The sequence below is a fragment of the Myxine glutinosa genome, unplaced genomic scaffold, assembly GCF_964187855.1.
Source record: "Myxine glutinosa unplaced genomic scaffold, kmMyxGlut1.1 SCAFFOLD_2581, whole genome shotgun sequence".
Lineage (NCBI taxonomy): Eukaryota > Metazoa > Chordata > Myxini > Myxiniformes > Myxinidae > Myxine > Myxine glutinosa.
In genome coordinates, this window is record NW_027618675.1 from 1 (window position 1) to 23044 (window position 23044).

Genomic DNA, 23044 nt, shown 5'->3' on the forward strand with positions numbered 1-23044 from the left:
TATAAAGCAAAACGCAAACCGAAAGCCATGCCTCTCAAGCGAGGCGTGCTTCCGTGGTCACGTGATCCACAGGTGTAGCTCATTATACCCGCACGCGCGACACGCTTTGGCGGTCACGTGACCAGCCACTCTGGAGGCGGGGATCCCCACCGATGACGTCACCGGCTGGAGCAAGGAGATTCCTCGCTCATGTATTTCGACGATTGCGTGTTTTATATCCAAGCAGAGATGCTTTCACGGCAAGATAACCGCGTGACCGGAACCGGAAGCCACAACCGGAAAATTCAAAAAAATAAATTTTTTGAGCTCGTACATCGGATCTCGGCTCGTATCCCAAAGCAACAAACCGCCCGAGCGACGGCTCGTATCCCGAAAAACTCGTACGTTGGGGCACTCGTAAGCCGAGGTACCACTGTATATATATATATATATATATATATATATATATATATATATATATATATATATATATATATATATATATATTATATATAATATATATTATATATATGTATATATATGTATGTATATATATATATATATATATATATATATATATATATATATATATATATATATATATATATATATATATATATATATATATATATATATATATATTATATTATATATATATATATATATATATATCAAGTAATGAACGGCGGTTGGGAATTATATACACGATATCCATTTTTCCGTTCTCCAACCTATAGCTTTGTCTTTAAAAAAACTCAACGTTTCGGCCAGCAACCCAGCGTGCGCTGAGCCTCCACTAGCCTTCATCAAGAGAAGTTCCCTTGTTCACCTCCACCCAGATATACCTGGGGGGAGGCGTGGGCCTATTCTATCAACCAATCACAAAGCTGTGTTGTGAGACCTCGTGACCATAGACCCATGCTCGGCTTATGTTGCAAGTGTTTTGTGTGTGTTTGAGCGGTGTATTGTGTTTTGTTGTCCATGTTGCCTGTGTCGGCTATGTCCCACTTTGTCTTTGTCCTCCTCCCAGCATCGGTCTCTCTCTGGTGTATTTATGCATGAGAGGTCTGTATGCCTGTGGTAACGCCACAGTCTCCTCTGTCAATGGTGCCCTCGTTTGGCCAGTGTGCCAGGCCTCCAGTATTCGCCTCCTGGCCCGGTTCGGGGATGCCGCCAGCACGTTCCTCGCAAATGCCGGCAAAAGTTTCCTCGAAAGGCTGCACGAGCAAATGGAAGCAATGCTTCTTCCAGAATGGCCCTGTACTTGAACTGGTTCAGGTTTCCATTCAGAACAACCAGGTCAGTTTTACCCCTTGCATGAAAAGCAGCCCAAACGGTCACCCCACCACCTCCAGCTTGGACTCTTGGCACTATACAATCTTTGTTGTAGGCTTCATGCACTTGTCTGCGCACTCGGACGTGGCCATCTTGACGATAGACCAGAAATCTAGACTCGTCACTGAAGATCACGTGATTCCAGTGTCCTGGCTGCCATTGACGGTGCTCTCTGGCCCACTGCAATCGGCGCTGGTGGTGTTGTCTGGTCAGGCGTGGCTTTCTCAGGGGACGCCTGGCACGATAGCCTGCTTGAACCAGTCATTGGCTCACTAGCCTTCTGGATACAGGCACATTTGTCAGTTGCTGCCACTCAGCCCTAAGCCGATTAGCTGACTTGGTACGGCCATTACGGACTTACCGGTGCAGCTCGCGATCATCCCTCCTTGTGGTTCTGCGGGGACATCCTGGCCTCGGTATTGGAGTAGGGACACCCCTCTGAGCATTTCGTTTCAGGATCTTTGACACCTGACCTTGAGTGATGCCATACTGCCGAGCAATAGCACGCTGTTTCATGCCGTAATTTCGTAAAGCCACCACTCCATGACAAACAGCATTGTCGAGTTGACGGACCATCTCCAGAGGAAGCGGCAATAACTTTTGGAGACGTGCAGCAGTTGTTTTCCACTAATACAGAACGCAACAACCCTTGTATACCCGACTGTGAAGCCAATCATCAAATGCACCTGTCCGTACATTTTGCCACGCCACCTGTGATATAATCCTGTTGTTGACTTCTTGCTGCGACAGACAATCAGTGACATGGTTCTTTTAACAAATAAATCACCAAAGTGTAAAATAATCTCACCAGATTGATATACTGAGTTAAGAAAGTAAGCCCAAGTCAAGAAAAAAAAAAAATTCCATATTAAATGCCAAGTCTGTGTGTGTATATATATATACTGAAACGCAAAAGAAACTTACCACCTTTGAAACCTTTAAATATCAACAATAACACTGCGTGTAGTAAATGTGTGAACTTATTTGTGGAAAATAGTGTCCTCACTGTCAGACAAAACGGTCACGGATGGTCACTTGAACCTTCAATGGTCACTTCATAGCACAGCTGTTGAACAGCCGTTTTGACTGTCAGTGATTAGCCAAGGGGTACGGGATGATTTTAATGAGCTGCACGTGATGTCTTGATATTGGCTTTAAAAAGGCCAGTGCAAAATGGGCATTTTGACCAAAAAATTTGACCATTTTGACCAACTTCAAAAAGACCGAAAACGCAAAAGAAACTTATCACTTGTTTGAAATGTAATAAAATTGTAACAGTTCAAAATAAAACAAACGAACAATTGCTAATTGAAACATTGGCATTTTATTGATGACATGTCAAGTTTTTGACCAAGATACACCATCTCATCAGTTTGTTCTACAGTACAGAACAGCACAGGGTGCAATGTCAGTCCCCTTTCAATAGCGTGTGTGGCCACCATTGTTTTGGATACAGGCAGTGCATCGTCGGCGTATACTGCCTACCAGTCTTTGGATGGATTGCTGCTGGATTCTGTCCCACTCAGTCCTCAATGTCTGAAGCAGCTCTGCCCATGTCCTGGCCCTGCCAACTACGCGTCTCCCAAGCTCATCCCACAGGTGCTCTATGGGATTCAGGTCAGGGGAGAACGCAGGCCACTGCATGGTGTTGATGTTCTCGCCTTGGAGAAATGCAGTGGTAAAGCGAGCAGCATGGGGACGAGCGTTGTCATGCTGAAAGGTTCTCAGTTCTGGGTGGTCTAGCAGGAATGGCAGCAGATGAGGTCGCAGGATGTTATCCACATACCGCTGGGTGTTAAGATTCCCATCCACAACCACCAGTGGCGTCCTGTACCGGCCTGATATGGCGGCCCACACCATCACACTTGGGCCACCCCACCTGTTGGCTTGACGCACGCAACAATCAGCATATCGCTCGCCAGTTCTTCTCCAGACACGCTCACGCCCATCAGGACTGTCCACACAGAACCTTGACTCATCGCTGAAAGCGACCTCGTTCCACTGCGCCAAGGTCCACCGCTGATGCTGCTGGCACCATCTCTGTCGGTTGCGGCGATGGGCAGCCATCATCACGGGGCCTCTGTATGGTCTTCTGGCAGTCAGACCATAGTCATGCAGTCGTCTTCGTGCAGTATCATTGGAGATCCGTGGTTTGCATGCCCCGGAGTTTCTGCCGCAGTGCGGGATGCTGGACGGAATCGATCCCGCAGGTGACTTCGGACCATCTGCCTGTCCTGCCTTGCAGTGGTGACTCTTGGCCTCCCTGATCGAGGTCTGTCATCTGCAGAGTTGTGGAGGGTGTCTCTGTCCACCAGGGCCGATATCGTCTGGTGTGAACAGCCAAGGCGACGTGCCACCTCACGGTAGCTCAGTCCGCCTTGCAGCATGCCCAGGGCACGCTGCCGTTTATCCCTTGACAATCGTGGCATGTTGATTGAAATGTCCATTTTGCACTGGCCTTTTTAAAGCCAATATCAAGACATCACGTGCAGCTCATTAAAATCATCCCGTACCCCTTGGCTAATCACTGACAGTCAAAACGGCTGTTCAACAGCTGTGCTATGAAGTGACCATTGAAGGTTCAAGTGACCATCCGTGACCGTTTTGTCTGACAGTGAGGACACTATTGTCCACAAATAAGTTCACACATTTACTACACGCAGTGTTATTGTTGATATTTAAAGGTTTCAAAGGTGGTAAGTTTCTTTTGCGTTTTCGGTCTTTTTGAAGTTGGTCAAAATGGTCAAATTTTTCGGTCAAAATGCCCATTTTGCACTGGCCTTTTTAAAGCCAATATCAAGACACCACGTGCAGCTCATTAAAATCATCCCGTACCCCTTGGCTAATCACTGACAGTCAAAACGGCTGTTCAACAGCTGTGCTATGAAGTGACCATTGAAGGTTCAAGTGACCATCCGTGACCGTTTTGTCTGACAGTGAGGACACTATTGTCCACAAATAAGTTCACACATTTACGACACGCAGTATTATTGTTGATATTTAAAGGTTTCAAAGTTGGTAAGTTTCTTTTGGGTTTCAGTATATATATATACAGTGGAACCTTGACTTACGAGTTTAATTCGTTCTGTGACCGAGCTCGTAACTCAAATTGCTCGTATCTCAAATCAAATTTCCCCATTGAAATGCATTGAAATGCTATTAATCCGTTCCAGCCCGCCAAAAACCACACCAATTTTTTTTTAAATATACAGTATATATAAAAATATCTCGCGCTTTATATTTCACCTGTATGCAGCATACAAGTTGGCAGGATGGCCTGGACTGGAGGTACGCACACTTGACTCTAAAGTCTAAACTGTCCAGCCTGGGTTTGAATCCCGACCCAGCTATAACCTGTCATGGGTGAATCACAGGCAGGGTGATTCATCAATGTGTGTACCGCTAAACTGGGCGCCCCGTTTGCGTCCCATTAGTTGTTGGATGTTAAGGATCTCACCGTGTTTTCCACAAAGAGAAGGCGAGCTATCGCCGGCACTCTGAACAAGTTGGGGCCTGGCATTCTCTTCTCCTCTGCCGTTATATACGTCCTCCTCGGCACCTCGCTCATGTTTTTCGACGATTGCATGTTTTATATCCAAGCACATCATCCTCTTCTTCTTCTCAGTACCGTGTTTTCCACAAAGAGAAGGCGAGCTATCGCCGGCACTCTGAACAAGTTGACGGCAGAGATACTGTACGTGCACGTCAAGATAACCACGTGACCGGAACCCACCTGGCGGCGTAAACTCAAAATAAAGAAACATGCGAAAACAAAAATGCAGCGCTATACGACAGAGATACTGTACGTGCACGTCAAGATAACCACGTGACCGGAACCCACCTGGCGGCGTAAACTCAAAATAAAGAAACATGTGAAAACAAAAATGCAGCGATATACGACAGAGATACTGTACGTGCACGTCAAGATAACCACGTGACCGGAACCCACCTGGTGGCGTAAACTCAAAATAAAGAAACATGCGAAAACAAAAATGCAGCGCTATACGACAGAGATACTGTACGTGCACGTCAAGATAACCACGTGACCGGAACCCACCTGGCGGCGTAAACTCAAAATAAAGAAACATGCGAAAACAAAAATGCAGCGCTATACGACAGAGATACTGTACGTGCACGTCAAGATAACCACGTGACCGGAACCCACCTGGCGGCGTAAACTCAAAATGAAGAAACATGCGAAAACAAAAATGCAGCGCTATACGACAGAGATACTGTACGTGCACGTCAAGATAACCACGTGACCGGAACCCACCTGGCGGCGTAAACTCAAAATAAAGAAACATGCGAAAACAAAAATGCTGCGATATACGACAGATACTGTACTTTCACGGAAAGATAACCACGTGACCGGGTGGCGAAAGCTCGTAACTCAAATCTCGGCTCGCATCTCAAAGCAATAAACCGCCCGAGCGCCGGCTCGTATCTCGAAAAACTCGTAAGTTGGGGCACTCGTAAGTCAAGGTTCCACTGTATGTATATATATATATATATATATATATATATATATATATATATACATACATACATACATATATATACGTATACATATATATATATATGTATACACATATATATATATATATGTATATATATATATATATATATGTATATATATATATATATATATATATATATATATATGTATATATATATATATATATATATATATATATATATATATATATATATATATATATATACACATATATATATATACACATATATATACACACACACACACACATACATATATATATATATACATACATATATACATAGATACATCATCACGCCATCGCAGTAATGATAAGATGACGAGTTTTACTGGCCAACATTTCATAGACTACTCACACCAATGACCTCTTGTCAGGTTAATACATCCACTTTTGTTTGCTTTTAGTCAAAAACAAGAACAGGAAATAAAATAATCACAGATACTGAAGGACCAGAGTACGCCCCAACCAAACAACCAATTACATAGTCATCCCGTCCCAAAACTCCCACCCCTTCCTCACATCTCAGGGGTCTTCGACTTGTTCCCAGAGGTTCGAAAAAACTCAGGAAGAGATCGCCGCTCAATGCTGTGGACGCTGCAGTAAAAGGAGAGATATCTCTGACTTTACCTCAACAGCACCACCATCAAAAGCAGCAGCACATCATCCAATACCTCATCAAATATGCAATTCATACCTGACGCAATGTTTTTGAGATGGGACACCATGCACGTGCATACAAGAATAAAACATAGGGGCAATACCCCTGGCACTCACTTGGTACATTAAACAGTATGCTGCACTGACTAAAGGTATTTTAAACCAATTTGAATGGTTTCCAGGAGGCAGGGCAGCATGTAGAATCATACCAACATAATCATAAGACTTCAAGCAAACAAACAAAAATATAGATATTTTAGGGGGTCAACACCTACCTCCCTCCACCCCCTCCCCCCTCCCATCCTGTATACCTCCTCAGACCCCAATGGCTTGGTGAAGGTTGTGGTACATCACGGGTGATGAAGGCTATGGTCAAGTGTCATCTAAATTGTGTGTGTAGTTTCAGAGAAGAAAGCAAATATCGATTTTGAGGGGTCAAACTTGGACCCACTTTGACCCCCCCGTAGACCCCTTTAAACTTCGATTTTCTTTGTGCCGTGAACAAACTTCGGTACATCACAGGTGGTGAAGGTTGTGGTCAAGTTTCATCAAAATATTGTGTGTAGTTTCAGCGAAAAAAGCAAATTCCTATTTTTGGGGGTCAAACCTGGATCCACTTTGACCCCGGTAGACCCCCTTAGACACCGATTTTTTTTAATGCCGTGAACAAACTTTAGTCACAACACAACAAATATCATTTGTGACAAATTTGGTCGCAATCACATCAGAGTTTTGCGGAGAAGAAGCTTCAAGTGTTTACGGACGGACTGACGGACGGACGACGCATCATCGCATAAGCTCCACTGAATTCGTTCCAGGTGAGCTAAAAATGCAAACAACTTTCTTGAAAAAAACAGACTTCCTTTCACTGAATAAGGAATAACAGACAATTATCTCAAAAACACACTGACGAGCTTCCACCAGTAAACAAGCAAATGACATCTTTCACCCACCAAGAGAAAAGATGGAGGGGGTGAACTACAGTGGGAGATGTGATTCACTGCACATTATGGGTAAGCAGAAGGATATACGCAACTTTGTTAAGGGCATGATAATGGGAGCCTGTACAACTTGGCTTTCCTTCACGGAAGTTGCTGTAAAGCTGATTAATTGGTCCACAGAGAGACCCACTCCCTGCAATAGAACAACCTGAGCCTGACAAATGTCAACTTGGATCGTTTCTTATGGAAGAGTTTGTGCAAAGCAAAAAGTCCAAGAATCCTCGCACCATAAACAGAATACGCCAGAAGTAACATCATTATCGCCGATGTCTGTCGGTCTCACCCTGAAACACGGAAAGCTCTTTGGAGAAAAAAAAAATGGTTAAGTAAGAGTACAATTAATCTAATTAATCCGTACTTCCAATTAATCTAAACGTACAAGAATTTATTTTTTTTCAATCAAACAAAAAAATTGAATCCAGGCAGTGTGTAAGGCAACAGACCGCTGCCTTGATCACTCCTGATTTTTTAAAATTTCCTGTTAATAAATATACCGTGATATATTTGCTGTTAAGAGATATGATGATTTTTCGAATTTGAAACTACTCCAAATACATCTATCTGTAAAATAATACGATGGTTCATACATCCGTTTGTGTGTAACATCTCGTTCCACCCATCAAACGAATGCTTATGGCAGAATGGCCAGAAGGAAGCCAAACAGTTCAATCTTGGTTTCATCAGACCACAGAATCTTGTTTCTCACAGTCTGAGAGTCCTTTGGGTGCTTTTTTGCAAACTCCAAGCGGGCTTTCATGTGTCTTTCACTGAGGAGAGGCTTCCGTCTGGCCACTTTGCCATAAAGCCCAGATCGGTGAAGTGTTGCAGTGATGGTTGTCCTTCTGGAAGTTTCTCCCATCTCCACACAGGATCTCTGGAGCTCAGCCAGATTGACCATCGGGTTATTGGTCACGTCTCTTACCAAGGCCCTTCTCCTCCGATTGCTCAGTTTGGCCGGGCAGCCAGCTCTAGGAAGAGTCCTGGGTGTTCCAAACTTCTTCCATTTAAGAATTATGGAGGCCACTGTGCTCTTGGGAACGTTCAATGCAGCAGAGATTTTTTTGTAGGCTTCCCCAGATCTGGGCCTCGACACAATCCTGTCTCTGAGCTCTGCAGGCAGTCCCTTCGACCTCCTGGCTTGGTTTTTGCTCTGATATGCATTGTCAGCTGTGAGACCTTATATAGACAGGTGTGTGCCTTTCCAAATCATGTCCAATCAATTGAATTTACCACAGGTGGACTCCAATCAAGGTGTAGAAACATCTCAAAGATGATCAAGAGAAATGGGAGGCACCTGAGCTAAATTTCAAGTGTCATAGCAAAGGGTGTGAATACTTATGTCAATGTGATATTTCAGTTTTTTTCTTTTTAATAAATTTGCAAAACTTTCTAAAATCCTGTTTTCTCTTTGTCATTATGGGGTATTGAGTGTAGTTTGATGAGGGAAAAAATGAATTTAAACGATTTCAGCATGAGGCTGCAACATAACAAAATGTGAAAAAAGGGAAGGGGTCTGAATACTTTCTGAATGCACTGTAGATGCTAATCGTCCCAAACTCGATCTGTTCTTTAACGGATAATTAATCACTCAGAGACCAAGTGACTTCATGTGTGTATTTAATAAGCTAATACAGTGCCTTCAGAAAGTATTCACACCCCTTGACTTTTTATTCACATGCCTTGTTGATCTCAAGACGATGTCAAGAGATGTCTCAAGGATGATCAAAGGAAATTGGATGCACCTAAGCACAATTAGGTGTTATAGCAAAGGGGTTGATTACTTATTAACTCAAGACATTTGAGCTTTTCATTTTTAATTAATTTGTAAAAATTTCAAAAAAGACATTCCACTTTGACATTATGGGTGTTATGACTTTGGTATTATGTGTAGATAAGTGACAAAAATCTCAATTTTAACCATTTTAAATTCAGGCTGTAACACAACAAAATGTGAAAACGTCAAGGGGTGTGAATACTTTCTGAAGGCACTGTAGCCATGCTATTGCTGTTCCAATCGTGGTTTCTGGGTTCTTGGGGGCAGGCCGGGGGAGGTTCACAATCGAGATTTACCCAATTGAATGTGTAGAATAAATCAATAAGTTGTTAAACTCATTTTACTCTCTTGTTTTCTTTTAGCATCAGGTGCATTCAATTACAACTCCAGACATTACTTCGAAAATCTCACATTTTGAGCATTTTCAATCAGTGCAAGAATAAAATGCTTCCTTTTCAGCTCACCTGGAACGAAGTTCTGGGGAGCTTATGTGATGGTGCGTCGTCCGTCCGCCCATCCGTCAGCCCGTAAGCACTAGCAACTTCTTCTCCGAAACCGGTCATGGGATTGTGACCAAACTTGGCACAGATGATATTCGTTGTGTTGTGACTAAAGTTTGTTCACGGCATTAAAAGGAAATCAGGGTCTAAGTCTATTGAGTTGCCCCTCAAAATAGTTTTTTTTTTTCTTTGTTTGTTTAAAGTCTTATGATTATGTTAGTATGATTGTATGTGCTGCCCTGTCTTCTCGAATCCATTGAAATTGGTTAAAAATGCCATGATACGGTTTAAAATACCTTTAGTCAGTGTAGTATACTGCTTTATTTTCCAGGTGAGTGCCCAGGGGTATTGCCCCTATGTTTATTATATTTTCCATTGTGGTATTTTTACCATGGGCTTCCGCTAGTCTTAAGTAATAATTAGCTACCATTGTTCAACACCTTCATTCCACAATTATCGGAGACGCCTCTTCATGGTGGTTGTACTACCCCCCAACACAATTTGGGGGAGGCCAAATCTTCCCAATTCTTCCCTGCTGCCCAGATTCATCAGGGCAGCGCGGTCATGGTCAGTGTCGATCGGTCCCCGTGGACCGGCCCTTTCCCTCTTGTCTGTGTCTCTTGTGTGTGTGTGTCTCTCTCTAACTCTGTTGTGGCCCCGACTTCATGAAGGTGGGGGTACACCATCATAGATGTGGGGGATCTCTGGGTTGCTCTTGGGAGATCAATCGGCTGTCTTTGGCCGAAAAAAAGCCACGGAATGTTTAAGAGAACTGTCCAGGAATATACAACAGCAACAACAACAACAACCTTCCGTCCTGGCAGGATAGCTTCTGAAATGTCTTATCCGAGTTAAAATCTTGACAACTGTAATAACTCTTACCCTGGTACGCCGCATGCACCCTGAGGCATCAATGTGTGCACCATACCCTCTGAAGGATGTCAAGCCAGAGGAACAGTCTGGCAGCATTAGTTTGTGGACGTAAAAGATCCCTCGCTATTTTTCCATGAAAAGGAGATGAGTTATTGCCTGCACCCTGAACAACTTACAAATTCCTGCTCTAAGTCTAACCTATGGGAAAAATAATGTAATCAGCGGCAAAGGATTGTTCCCAGCAACGAAGAAACTGGAGACCACATGCTGCAAAGAAATGAATGAATTCCATTACAATTAATTAATTCCCATGCTTATTGTGATGAAATATGTTGTATTGACTCGAGCTGAGTGGCGAGACTATCCGCGTGAAGGGATGACCTTGAGGAAGCTTATATAGACTGTGTCCATTCGGTGCGCTCGGGGTGGCACACTGTATCCCTGCGCTGTAGACTACCGAGATTTAACAGGTACGTAAAGGCTTGCTTGCAAGGAACTAGAAAGGGATGTATGCTTTGATTGCCTTTATATGGAACTAATAAACTGTATTCTTCTGTTGTAGGATTGCTATGAGAAATAGTTCAATAAAGCCTCAATTATTGCCAGAGGTCTGAGTTTCATTCCATAGCACTTATAATTCGAGTTTCCTTAGCTAAGAAGGAACTTCAATGCAGGACGAGGTCATTAGGCCAACCGAGCCGGCGCAGTGATTACCAACTTATGGTTGTTTGTGCATGCTCTGTCGTTTTCAAATGCTGAGTATCAAGCAAGAAAGCAGCACGTACCATTTTAAAATCTTTGGTGTGACTTGGCCAAGGTGGGATTCGAACGAACCACTGACCTCCCAGATTCAGAGCGGATGTTCTAACCATTATGTCACAGAGTCTGGTGAGAAACATCCAGTTATTATTCAAAGACTGCATCTGACCCAGTTCACGCTTTCATGTTATTAATTTATCTAGATAATCACGAGATAATGGCAAGTTGTAAGCTTATATGCGCAGAGCCAGTTTAAGGAACGCTAGCCATGCCTACCCGTCCCTTCACTGATGGATTTAATGAAAAGGCTGTTGCACTTCACAAAGTATTGCATGTCTATCTGTGCATCTCAATAAAGTTGTAAAATTATGTGAAACTCCCTGGAAAAAAGATCTTTTATAACACATAGTTGTTGTTGTTGCTGCTGTAGTGGCTATGATTGTTGTTGTTTGTGTGATCCTTCTGTGTACAATTGTATACTTTTATATTGCTTTGAGAAGTGCTACTATACATTATTTTGTATGCTCCTTCCATATCCATCACGCTTTATTCTAAAGGGTTCCTGATGTTGAGCTGTTGGAACTTGGACATTAAAGGTCCAAGTCCTGCTTCTTCCTTTGCCCTCCCAGAAAGACTCTTAAAACAGGCATTTTTATGATTAAACAAACACTAATTTTTATTCCAAGTGTATGGTTTAACTTTCCAACAGTCCAATTTTTATTATTCTATGACAGCAGGGAACTCTTTAGAATAAAGCAAGACGGACGCTTCTCCTTTTAATAATTATAGATAGACGAGATAGACTGCAAATCTCCAGAGATCAATCGGACAGCGAATTTTTGTCATGTCTTGGTCCATCACTTAAGGACCTATTTGCAAATGCCAGATCGCATTCACATCTGAGCTGTCTAGCCTGGGTTAAAATATAGACCCAGCTATAAGCTGTCATCACAGTGTTTTTCAAGCAGGGTGATACATCAATGTGTGTGTCGTCCCTTGGATGGAAGTTCAAATGGGTGTTCTTTAGGCCAGTATTAGTTGTGGGACGTTAATTATCCCACGGTGTCCTTCGTGAAGAGTATGTGAGCAATCACCGGCACCATGACCAAATTCTAAATTCCTGCCCCGACTTCCTGTGTTGGAGTGGTGACACATCCAGAATTGTAACCAAAGCCAAAAAACTGCTTTGGCCGAACCGACGCTCTGTTTAGAGTTTGGTAGTACATTGTGATGATGATGATTATACGGCACATTGTAATAAGGTGTACAAGTTCAGCCATGCTGTTTTTTATATGTTGTAAATACAGAAGGGTGGCACCCACAGTCATTCATAATAACTTCCTGTAGTAAGGCAAGGGAATAAGTGTCAACTACAATGAGCAGACCACATACAGGTGGCCATCACTTGTAGCAAATTATTCCACCCCAGAGGTCATTAATGAGCTGGTTAGATTTTACTGACAATCTGTTCTTAGTTCTGTCGCTCAAGCTTTTGGGTCTCACTATCTGCCATGATCTTTCCTGGGAAAACCACATTTCCAAGCTGGCCTCCAAAGTCAGTCGCCGACTGGGCATCCTCCATCGTGCGAAGTCCTTCCTTGGCACACCTGAGCTCCTCGCCACATACAAGGCTTTCATCCGCAGCTCAATGGAAAACTGTTCCCCCCTCTGGGCCGGTGCTCCTACCTCACACCTAGCTCGGCTTCACGCTGTTGAAACCAAAGCTTTCAGAATCATTGGAATCTCCTGCGATGAAGCTAACTCCGAGGGCCTTTCACTCACTCACCGCAGGCAGGTTGGTGGTCTTTCTGTCTTCTACCGACTCCTCTCCGGCCTTGCTCCCCCAGCTCTGTCTGTGCTCTGTCCCCCAAAATATTCCTACAGGTCACACAAAATCTGCCAGCAACCCTCTTACGGTTAAACTGCCAAAATCTAGGCTCTCTGCTCACCTTCACTCTTTCATTCCCCTTTTCTCCCGCCTCTGGAACAAACTCCCCCACTCCCTTCAATCCCACTCCTCCCTCCAGGTCTTTAAAACAGCTGTTCACCACCATCTCTTATCTTCCCCCATCCAAAACCTTGATCTTTTCTACCCCCGCTAATTAACCCCATATCCACTTTTTTGAAATTCCAACTTCTTTCCTGGAAGTCCTTGCAGTGTCCATATGTTTTATACCTCTCCCACCTCCCCCCAAGCCCTCTCCCTCCCACAGTTCTCTCGATGTCCCTGCTCTCAAATGTTGTGTTTGTGTCCTCCCCCCTCTCGCCCCATCTTGTCTACCGCTCCCCTTATTTTGTGTTTTATGTGTCGGTTTGACTTTTTGTGTGATTAATGTTGGCTCTTTCATGAGCCTCGATATTGTATACAAAACAAAACAAAAAAAATTTATCCAAATAGTGATGTGACAATTCTCCTGAAAAGAACACAGCTAAATAAATCACATAGTATTGTCTTCAGCTGGATTTTAACCACAACCTCGTGGATGCCAGTCCAGTTTCCTCAACAAGAAACCACCACTGTACCCATACACCACCTTGTATAATTTGTTACAGCTTGCTGCTGCAGCTTCAAGACAGTGCTTTTGTAAGTATAGCTTCTCTGTTCAGTGGTGTTCAAACTATTCCTAAAGCCGATGATTTTCATCAAGACCTGGTGTTGGCTTAGCGGTTAGGCTTGGGATCTCGGATCCTGAGTTTGAATCCTGGTCGATCGTTGAACTAACGCCAGGCTGGTTGACTTAGCCTGTCATCATTCCGAGGTCAGCAAATTGAGTACCAGCTTGCTGGGATGAATGTGCCGGTGTGTGCCCCGGTTTAGAATAGGTACACCGTATCCCTGCGGGTCATAAGAGGCGACTAAAATGGTTGGCATCAGGAAGGGCATCCGGCCATAAAAAAAAAAATTGCCTGAAAAAGGGAACCATGATGATTGCCATGGGGCCCGCAAGGCTAACCCCCACTCTAGCATGGAAAATGGCCTTAAAAAGGTATTTTTTTTTCGACATTGGCTGATATTCCTCCGCCCACATTTAATCTTTGCTTACTCCATTCATTTGACCATTTGACCTCAATATCTAATCTGTACATATGTATCATGGTACATGTCAAGTTCAAATCCTTACCTCGATAACATTTTTCCTGACATGATCTTTGACCTCTTCGTGCTGAAATATAATCAGTTCATCATTGCAAAGTAATATGTACTTCTACCAAGTTTGATCAATATCAGATCACTGGTTCACAAGTTAACGCGGTAAGATAATATTTACATAACGGGAAATCTGACCTTTGACTTCTTGACCCGTAATCGAATCGGTTCATCTTAATACATCATTATACATTATACCAAGTTTGTCTTTGATTCCTTCAGGCGTTCTTTAGTTTATATCTCGGTAATAAAAACCTATCACGGACAGACGGACTGATGACAACCCAAAAACATAATGCCTCTGGTGACTGTCAGCGGAGGCATAAAAAAACTTCCCTGTCAATTTTCTTTTTTGGAGGATGGGTGAATACATGCAAATTCAGAAGACATTATTATGTTTTGTTGACAATAAGAAAAGAAAAGCATGACTAGCCTGTTGTAGTCAAACCATGAGGCAATCGTAGGAATGACAAGATGGCTGCCCTCCTCTCCCACACCATCATCAGCCTCAAAGCGTAGTCCTGGAACACCCTCTTCATCTTCCTAGAGTCAAAAATATAAAGATAATCATGAATTATCCTCACAACCCAATTAAGTGAGTCAAGTGTCCAACCACAACATTTACAAAGAATCTCCCAACATAAAATGTTAAAGTACACAAACTCTCAAACTGCAGTAGTAGAGCTGAAATACTTATTTTTTTTGTATACAAAGTTGAGGCTCGTGTAAGAGCTAACACACAAAACACAAAAAGATAAACATAGACACATAAAACATATAATAAAGGGAGCGGGTGACATGAGTGGGAGAGAGAGGGAAGCACACAAACAGTAGAGCAGGGACATCAGATCTGTGGAAGGGAGAGGGCTGGAGGGGAGAGAGGAGTGGGAGGGAGTACATGGTATAAAACAAATGGACACTACTAGGACTTTCAGGAAAGAAGTCGGAATTTGAAAAAGGTGGATTTGGGATGTATTAACGAGGGTAGAAAAGATCAAGGTTTTGGATGGGAGAAGATAACAGATGGTGTGAACAGCTGTTTTAAAGACCTAGAGGGAGGAGTGGGATTGAAGAGAGTGTGGGAGTTTGTTCCAAAGGCAGAAGAAAAGAGGAATGAAAGAGTGAAGGTGAGCAGAGCCTTGATTTTGGCAGTTTCACCAGAAGAGTTTCACCAGCTGGCAGATCTTGTGCAGATCTCTTTTTCACAAAGATCTGGCAATTTGGAGTAATCCAATTTTTGCGGTTATTCCTTTAACTTATCAAAAACTAGCACATTACCCGTACAAGTGACACTTGTTTTTACACTTACACACACACTTACACACACACCTACACACACACTTACACACACACACACACACACACACACACACACACACACACGACACTTTTACTGTAAGTAAGCTCAAACTCACAGATGCAACTCTGACAACTCTTCAACAAAAAAGCTTCAGCCTCCCCCTCCCAACTCTGTTCCATCTTTGCTCCACCCCTCAATCCAAGTCCTCACCATTCCCCTCTTCTGACGGATTGATCCCCTCCCCACACTCAAGCCTTCAAACCCTCCCCCTCCACCCCCAACTAGAAGTACTCAACCCCTCCTCCAACAAAGCCTCAAAGCTGTCCATATTTACTCTCACCATCTTCCTGCTCATAAAAGCAAGCAGGCATTCCCACATCAAAACAGCGGAATATTTAACGCTTTCTGCTCCTCTATCATGCTATCACTGACTTCACAGAAACCCATCAGTCACCTATTGAACTCATAATTGGAAAATAAAATAGCCAGAAAGACTTGCATACCCTCCACAGTAAGCAATGCTTTAGAGAAAGGGTTCTAGAGTGGAAATTCTAAAGGGTTCTAAAGCATAAATTATAAAGTGTTCAAAAGGGTAAATTCAAATTCTAAAGAGTTATAAAGGGTTACAACAGGGTTAATTTAAAAAAAAAAAGCCATTACTGAAAAAAGACATCTAAAAGCTCGTATGGAGTTTGCATAAAACCATACTACAGGCAAGTGGAGAAATGTTTTGTGGTCAGATGAGACAAAAATTGAACTTTATGATGTAAATTCAAAGTTTTACAACTGTTGCAAGCCTTGCACTGCACATCACCCAGTCAACAACATCTCTACTGTCAAACATGGTGGTGGTAGCATCATGTTATGGGGCTGCTTTTCATCAGCAGGGACTTGCAAGCTTCTCAAGACAGAAGGGACAATAGACAGTGCAAAGTACAGGAGAATCCTTGATGAAAACCTGCTTTAGTCAGCTATGAATATGAAACTGGGTAGGAGATTCACATTTCAGCAGAACTGTGACCCTAACCACAACGTTAAAGCCACACTGGAGTGGCTGAATAAGAAAATAAATGTTCTTGAGTATCCCAGTCAAAGTCCTGACTTGAACCCAAATTAACATTTATAGTGAGACTTGAAAATTGTAGTCCATCGACGATCCCCATCAAACTTGGCAAAACTAGAGCAATTCAATGTGAAGAATGGACAAATATTTCACCATTTCACTCTGCATAGCTAATAGAGACTGACCCAAAAATATGCATCACAGCCATTGCTGCATAAGCTGTTCTTCCAAGTAATGACCCAAGGGGCTGAATACTTTTGCAACCAGTGAATTTTGTTTTTTTTTACATGTTTTTTGCAGGTATTCCTGACATGTAACCTCCTTACACTAAAACAGTATTGAGTTTTACCTCTTCAGTTATGAATAAAAAAGTTCATTTGGAAAAGATTGTTTCTACATAACTTGTAATTCATCTAAATGTGGTATTATTGGTAGGGATGGATACTTTTGTAGGCCACTGTACTCCGAAATCACCAAACGGAATGAGTTGAAATTTGATGGCTGTACTTGGGGTGTGTGCCCAGGATGGTTTGAGGTGTTAACAAAAATACATAGTCGCAGGAAATCGTGAGGGGCAGACAAAGCAAATTCTCGATGTAAATATGTATTGTGTAGCAGTGCTCCCAGTGGGAGAGTGTATTACAAGTCCCATTGGTTTACATTATAATAATAATATCTCTGTATGGAAAACTCATAGAATTCAAAAATACTTGGACAAATTACATACGTGCTCTGTATTTTAAGCATTCTTACACTGCCAGATGAAATAAACTGAAAAGTACTGGTTGTACTCTGGGTGCACATGGGAACGTTCTACTAAGTTGAGATATCCACCTCCAACTTCGGTTTAACTCCTTTGTGAAAGCGGACAATTATCATAAGAAGTAGGTGAATTATCATACCTGCTTATACACTCCTGCACTGTTGGACAGAATAACATGAAAACTGAATGTTATTGCTAGAAAAAAAAAAAAAAAATCACACCGGGAATTTGTACAAAACATTCTAAAATACGTACAACAATTCTCTCTGTTACAGTATAATGAAAACTACTGTCATCCTATATGTGGAGAAATTGTATTGAAATATACATGTCTGTTTATTTGTGGGACGAAATGTGTTTAAACTTTGTAGTTGTACGCAGGGTGTGTATGGGACCGTTCTACAACCTAAAGTTGCCTCCACCTTCCCCAATTGCTGCTCCTGTTGAGAGCGGGTGTTTCTCATGAATCTTGATAAACAAAAGTTAAGGCCTATAGAAGAAATAAACGTAAAATTGAGGTGAAAAAATAAAAACTGAAATTGAAGAATGCAACACAAAATTGCACTCGTATATAAAAAAGAAAGAAAAAACCCATACAATGATGCATAGTATAAAGTCACATGATGGAATAAGACCACAGGATTATAAAGCATACAGCATCACACATTGTATTTCTATAAATACATCATAATGCGTATGACAACAATATTTACTGTTGTGAGGCATCGGACACATCTTAGAAAAAGACAGCACTTCATTAATGAAAACGTGCCAACAAATGTTATTTTTAAACAATTTGATATGTAAAAAACATTTTTATTTAGTTGATAAACTGATCTAAAAGTTAAGCTGATCATTCATATGAACCCTGGCCGACACATCCCCAGGTGATAATGGAATGGTGTCAGCAAAAAAAAAAGAAAATAGCAGAATCCAACTCTTGAATACCTTTAAAGTTCGATTACATATATAAACTAATGGATATACCAATCACTCCATCAGTGATAGGATTTGACAGAAAGGGAGGGCTATCAAATGAAACGGAAAACCAAATACCGTAAAACTTCGACGATAACTTGCCCCTGTGCATAACGCGCACCCCCAACTTGGACTTTTGTCGCGGTGTAAAAATCTATAGACCTATATATAATACGCACCCCCATTTCAGCACTCAAATGAAAAAAATATCGATGTAAAACATGTTATTACATCTGTCAAAAACGGCAAAGTCCATCTTAACCATGACTGTCGGCCAGGATTTCGTAATAGTTGAACAGAGCAGTGCCAATGAAAGAATATCACGGCAGGTCAAGAAACTAAATTTACGACAGTCGTAAATAGTATGAATCACGATGTTCAGTTGTGATTGCGCAAAGTTTAAACAAAGCAGCGCATATTAAATAACCGGGGGAAGTGGGATAGCAATCCAACAAAGCAACACTTAGCCTAATGTCGGACGACAATCACGTGGTACTCAAGTTGCTTATAATTGCAATATTATATTATAAAACCCAAGTGTTCTTTAACAGCTTCATTCAGTTGTTCATAAGATTTATCAGTGACTTCTATTTCCACTAGTTTTCCAACCGTAATGAACGAAGAGTTCTCGATGATAATCATAAACCGCCGCCCAAAAACTAAACATGGTTCGATATGCTGAAGACCACAGCAACAGAGGTGCTGGGTGGGAATTTGACGGAATATCTGAGGTGAACATCAGACTATGGAGACGACAGAATGAGAGTCTGCAGTCGCTCCCACAAAGAAAAATGGCCGAACGGGGTCATGCGGCTGCCCATACCAAGCTCGAGGCCAAACTGCTCGGTGGGACATAGATCGTCGGCAACAAGGTGGTGAAGTCAGCATTGCGGAGGGGGATGTAAAAGCCATCATGCTTGAGAAGACGCTGCCAAACATGGAGTCGGACAGCAAGGATTATTCTGCAACTGGACCTGACGGCATCAGCCCACGGGTCCTAAAATCCTGCTCTGCCGCTCTTTCACACCCTCTCTCTGTTCTCTTCACCCTCTCTTTTGCTCAAGGTCATCTGCCATCAGCTTGGAAATCAGCCAACATTACCGCTTTACACAAAAAAGGTGCAAAAACAGATCAATGCAGCTACAGACCAATCAGCCTGCTCCCAATTATCAGCAAAGTCATGGAATCAATCATTGCTTTGGATATCAAATCCTTCCTCTTCTCCAATGGTTTGATCTCTGATCATCAATTTGGTTTCAGGCCAGGTCACTCTACTCTGGACATGCTGCTTCTGCTGTCTCAACAATGGATGGAGGTCCTCAATGTCAAACAGGAAATTAGAGCTGTCACCCTTGACATATCACGTGCCTTTGATACGGTCTGGCACCCCGCTCTGCTCACCAAACTCTCCTCCGATGGTATCCATGGAAATCTCCACGCATGGCTTGCGGATGTCCTCTCTGGTCGTAGTCAACGTGTGGCCCTGAATGGGTTTCTCTCATCTCCCCCTTCCTTTTCAGGCTGGAGTTCCCCAAGGCAGTGTTCTGGGCCCCGTGCTTTTTCTGGTCTTCATCAATGATCTCTCTGACTCTCTGTAAAATCCTCTCTATCTCTTTGCTGATAACTCCACTCTCTGCTGCTCCATACCTCATCCCTCAGATCGGCAGTCTGCAGCCTCCTCAATCTCTGCAGACCTGGACAAAATCACAGAATGGGCAAACAAGTGGAACATGTCTTTCAATCCTGACAAATCTCACACTGTCACTTTGCCTCTCCGAAAAGACCGACTGGACAACGCTTCCATCTACTTTCTGAACAATCCTCTCCAATAAGTTCTGTCACTCAAGCTTTTGGGTCTCACTATCTGCAATGATCTTTCCTGTGAAAACGAGATTTCCAAGCTGGCCTCCAAAGCCAATCGCCGATTGGGCATACTCCATCGTGCGAAGTCCTTCCTTGGCACACCTGAGTTCCTCACCACATACAAGGCTTTCATCCGCAGCTCAATGGAATACTGTTACCCTTCTGGGCTGGTGCTCCTTCCTGCCTCACACCGAGCTCGTCTTCACGCTGTTGAAACCAAAGCGTTCAGAATCATTGGAATCTCCCGCGATGAAGCTAACTCCGAGGGCCTTTCACTCACTCACCACAGGCAGGTTGGTCGTCTTTCTGTCTTCCACCGACTCCTCTCCGGCCGAGCTCCCACAGCTCTGTCTGTGCTCTGTCCGCCAAATATTCCTACAGGACGCACAAGATCTGCCAGCAACCCTCTTATGGTTAAACTGCCAAAATCAAGACTCTCTGCTCACCTTCACTCTTTCATTCCTCTTTTCTCCCGCCTCTGAAACAAACTCCCTCACTCTCTTCAATCCCACTCCTCCCTCCAGGTCTTTAAAACAGCTGTTCACCACCATCTCTTATCTTCCCCCATACAAAACCTTGATCTTTTCTACCCCCGTTAATTCACCCCAGATCCACTTCTTTGAAATACCGACTTCTTTCCTGGAAGTCCTAGCAGTGTTCATGTGTTTTATTCCTCTCCCATCCCCCCCCGCCCCCCCCCATGCCTTCTCCCCCAAGCCCTGTCCCTCCCACAGATCTCCCGACGTCCCTGTTCTCCACTGTTGTGCTTGTGTGCTTCCCTCTCTCTCCCCATCTTGTCTCCCACTCCCTTGATCATATGTTTTTTTGTGTCAGTTTGTTTTTAGGTGATTAGTGTTCACTCTTACATGAGCCTCGATCTTGTACACAAAAAAAAACAAAAAAAAACATGGTCACCTTCATGGCGTTACGTGGATGGGGAGATAGTTTTGTGAAGTGGCACAGTCTCTCCGTCCGTTGTCGAACGACAATGGCGCAGAAGCTCCCGGCCGACTTCGACGTGAAACTGATGCAGCTTCTGCAATTTATCATCAAATTACAGAAGGAGCACGAGTACGATCTGTCGATGATCGGCAACGCTGACCAGACACCTCACGTTTGACAATCCATACGACTGAACGCTCGACGCCAAAGGGGTAATGTCCGTGTCGATCGCGACTACCGGACACGAAAAGTCGCGTTTCATTGTCATGCTGTCCTGCATGGCTGACGGCACTAAACTGCCGCCATACATCATATTCAAACGGAAGAATATGCCGAAAGGCGTTAAATTTCCGCGCGGCATGCACGTTCGTGTCCATCCTAAGGGCTGGATGGACGAGGAACTGATGCTCGACTGGCTCAAGATGGTCTGGGCCAAGAGACCAGGCGGGCTTGTGAAGAAGCGCTCGCTTCTTGTCCTCAACACCTTCCGCTGCCACCACATGCAGTCCAACAAGACAAAGCTTGTCACCGATAAGACAGACCTCGCCATCATTCCTGGTGGAATGACAAAGATGCTGCAGCCACTCGACATCACCGTCAACAAAGCAGTGAAAGATGCGCTGCGCCGCATTTGTAACACATGACTGCTTGAAGGCCAGCACACCTTCACCACAGGTGGGCGCATGTGCACACCAACGCTCAAAGACATCACAGAATGGATCATCAAAGTCTGGAACAGGCTTGATCCTGCCATCACCCACAAGGGCTTCATCAAGTGCACCATTTCAAATGCAATGGACGGCAGCCAAGATGATGCTCTCTGGACAGATGGCGACACCAACGCAACAGGTGGCGACGAATCCGACTGCGATGAAAATGATGTTCACTACCTGGACAATGACATAGAAGGTGCAAATCTGGAGGAGCTTCTTCATCTCTTCAATGAGAGAACGAGTCGGATAATGAATACTTCCTGATTGTGAACTTACAGATTATATATTCCACATTGAACATTTAGCTATTCTTTGTTGTTGTTCTTTGAGTATTGCCACTTCCGTTTTCGAAGACATCCTCGACGATCGTTTCAATCTGAAAAAAACTTCCAAAAAAATTAGACCTATGTGTAAATAATTAGAATCTAACTTTAAAAAGTTTTTGGGTATAAAAAGGTGCACATTATAGTCGAAGTTTTACGGTACTGCATTGGATTAATCAGAAGGAACCAGACGAAACAAAGAACAAAGATGGAGTCATCAAAAGAATCCAGAAAGGAGAAAAGAGCAAAGATGGAGTCATAAGAAGGAACCAGAAGAAGTAAAGAGCAAAGATGGAGTCATCAGAAGGAACCAGAAGAAGTAAAGAGCAAAGATGGAGTCATCAGGAGAAACCTGGATAGGATTCAGATTTCTGCCACTGCTCCTCTACCCTCAAACCCATCCAGAGCAGTTTTTCCAAGGCCAAGTGAGCGTTCCAGAAAATTTTCTGCAATAATTCACATCTCCTTATACAGATATATAAAAAAGAGAGAAATAAAGAAGAAGCAAGAATTAGAATGAATAAAGAGAAATATGAAAAAGTGGAAAGAAATGTGA

The 23044-nt window shown here is 43.0% G+C and overlaps 1 protein-coding gene across 1 annotated transcript in view; it reads right to left on the reverse strand.

Moving 5' to 3' along the window:
* Window positions 1-6350: 6350 nt before the first annotated feature.
* LOC137417756 (SWI/SNF complex subunit SMARCC2) overlaps window positions 6351-23044 on the reverse strand; it is a gene marked incomplete at its 3' end in the record, with an annotated part of 54521 nt that continues 37827 nt past the window's right edge. Inside the window, 2 exon segments of the mRNA XM_078769445.1 lie at window positions 6351-6425; window positions 14977-15086. Coding sequence (XP_078625571.1) covers window positions 6351-6425; window positions 14977-15086 — 185 coding nt within the window.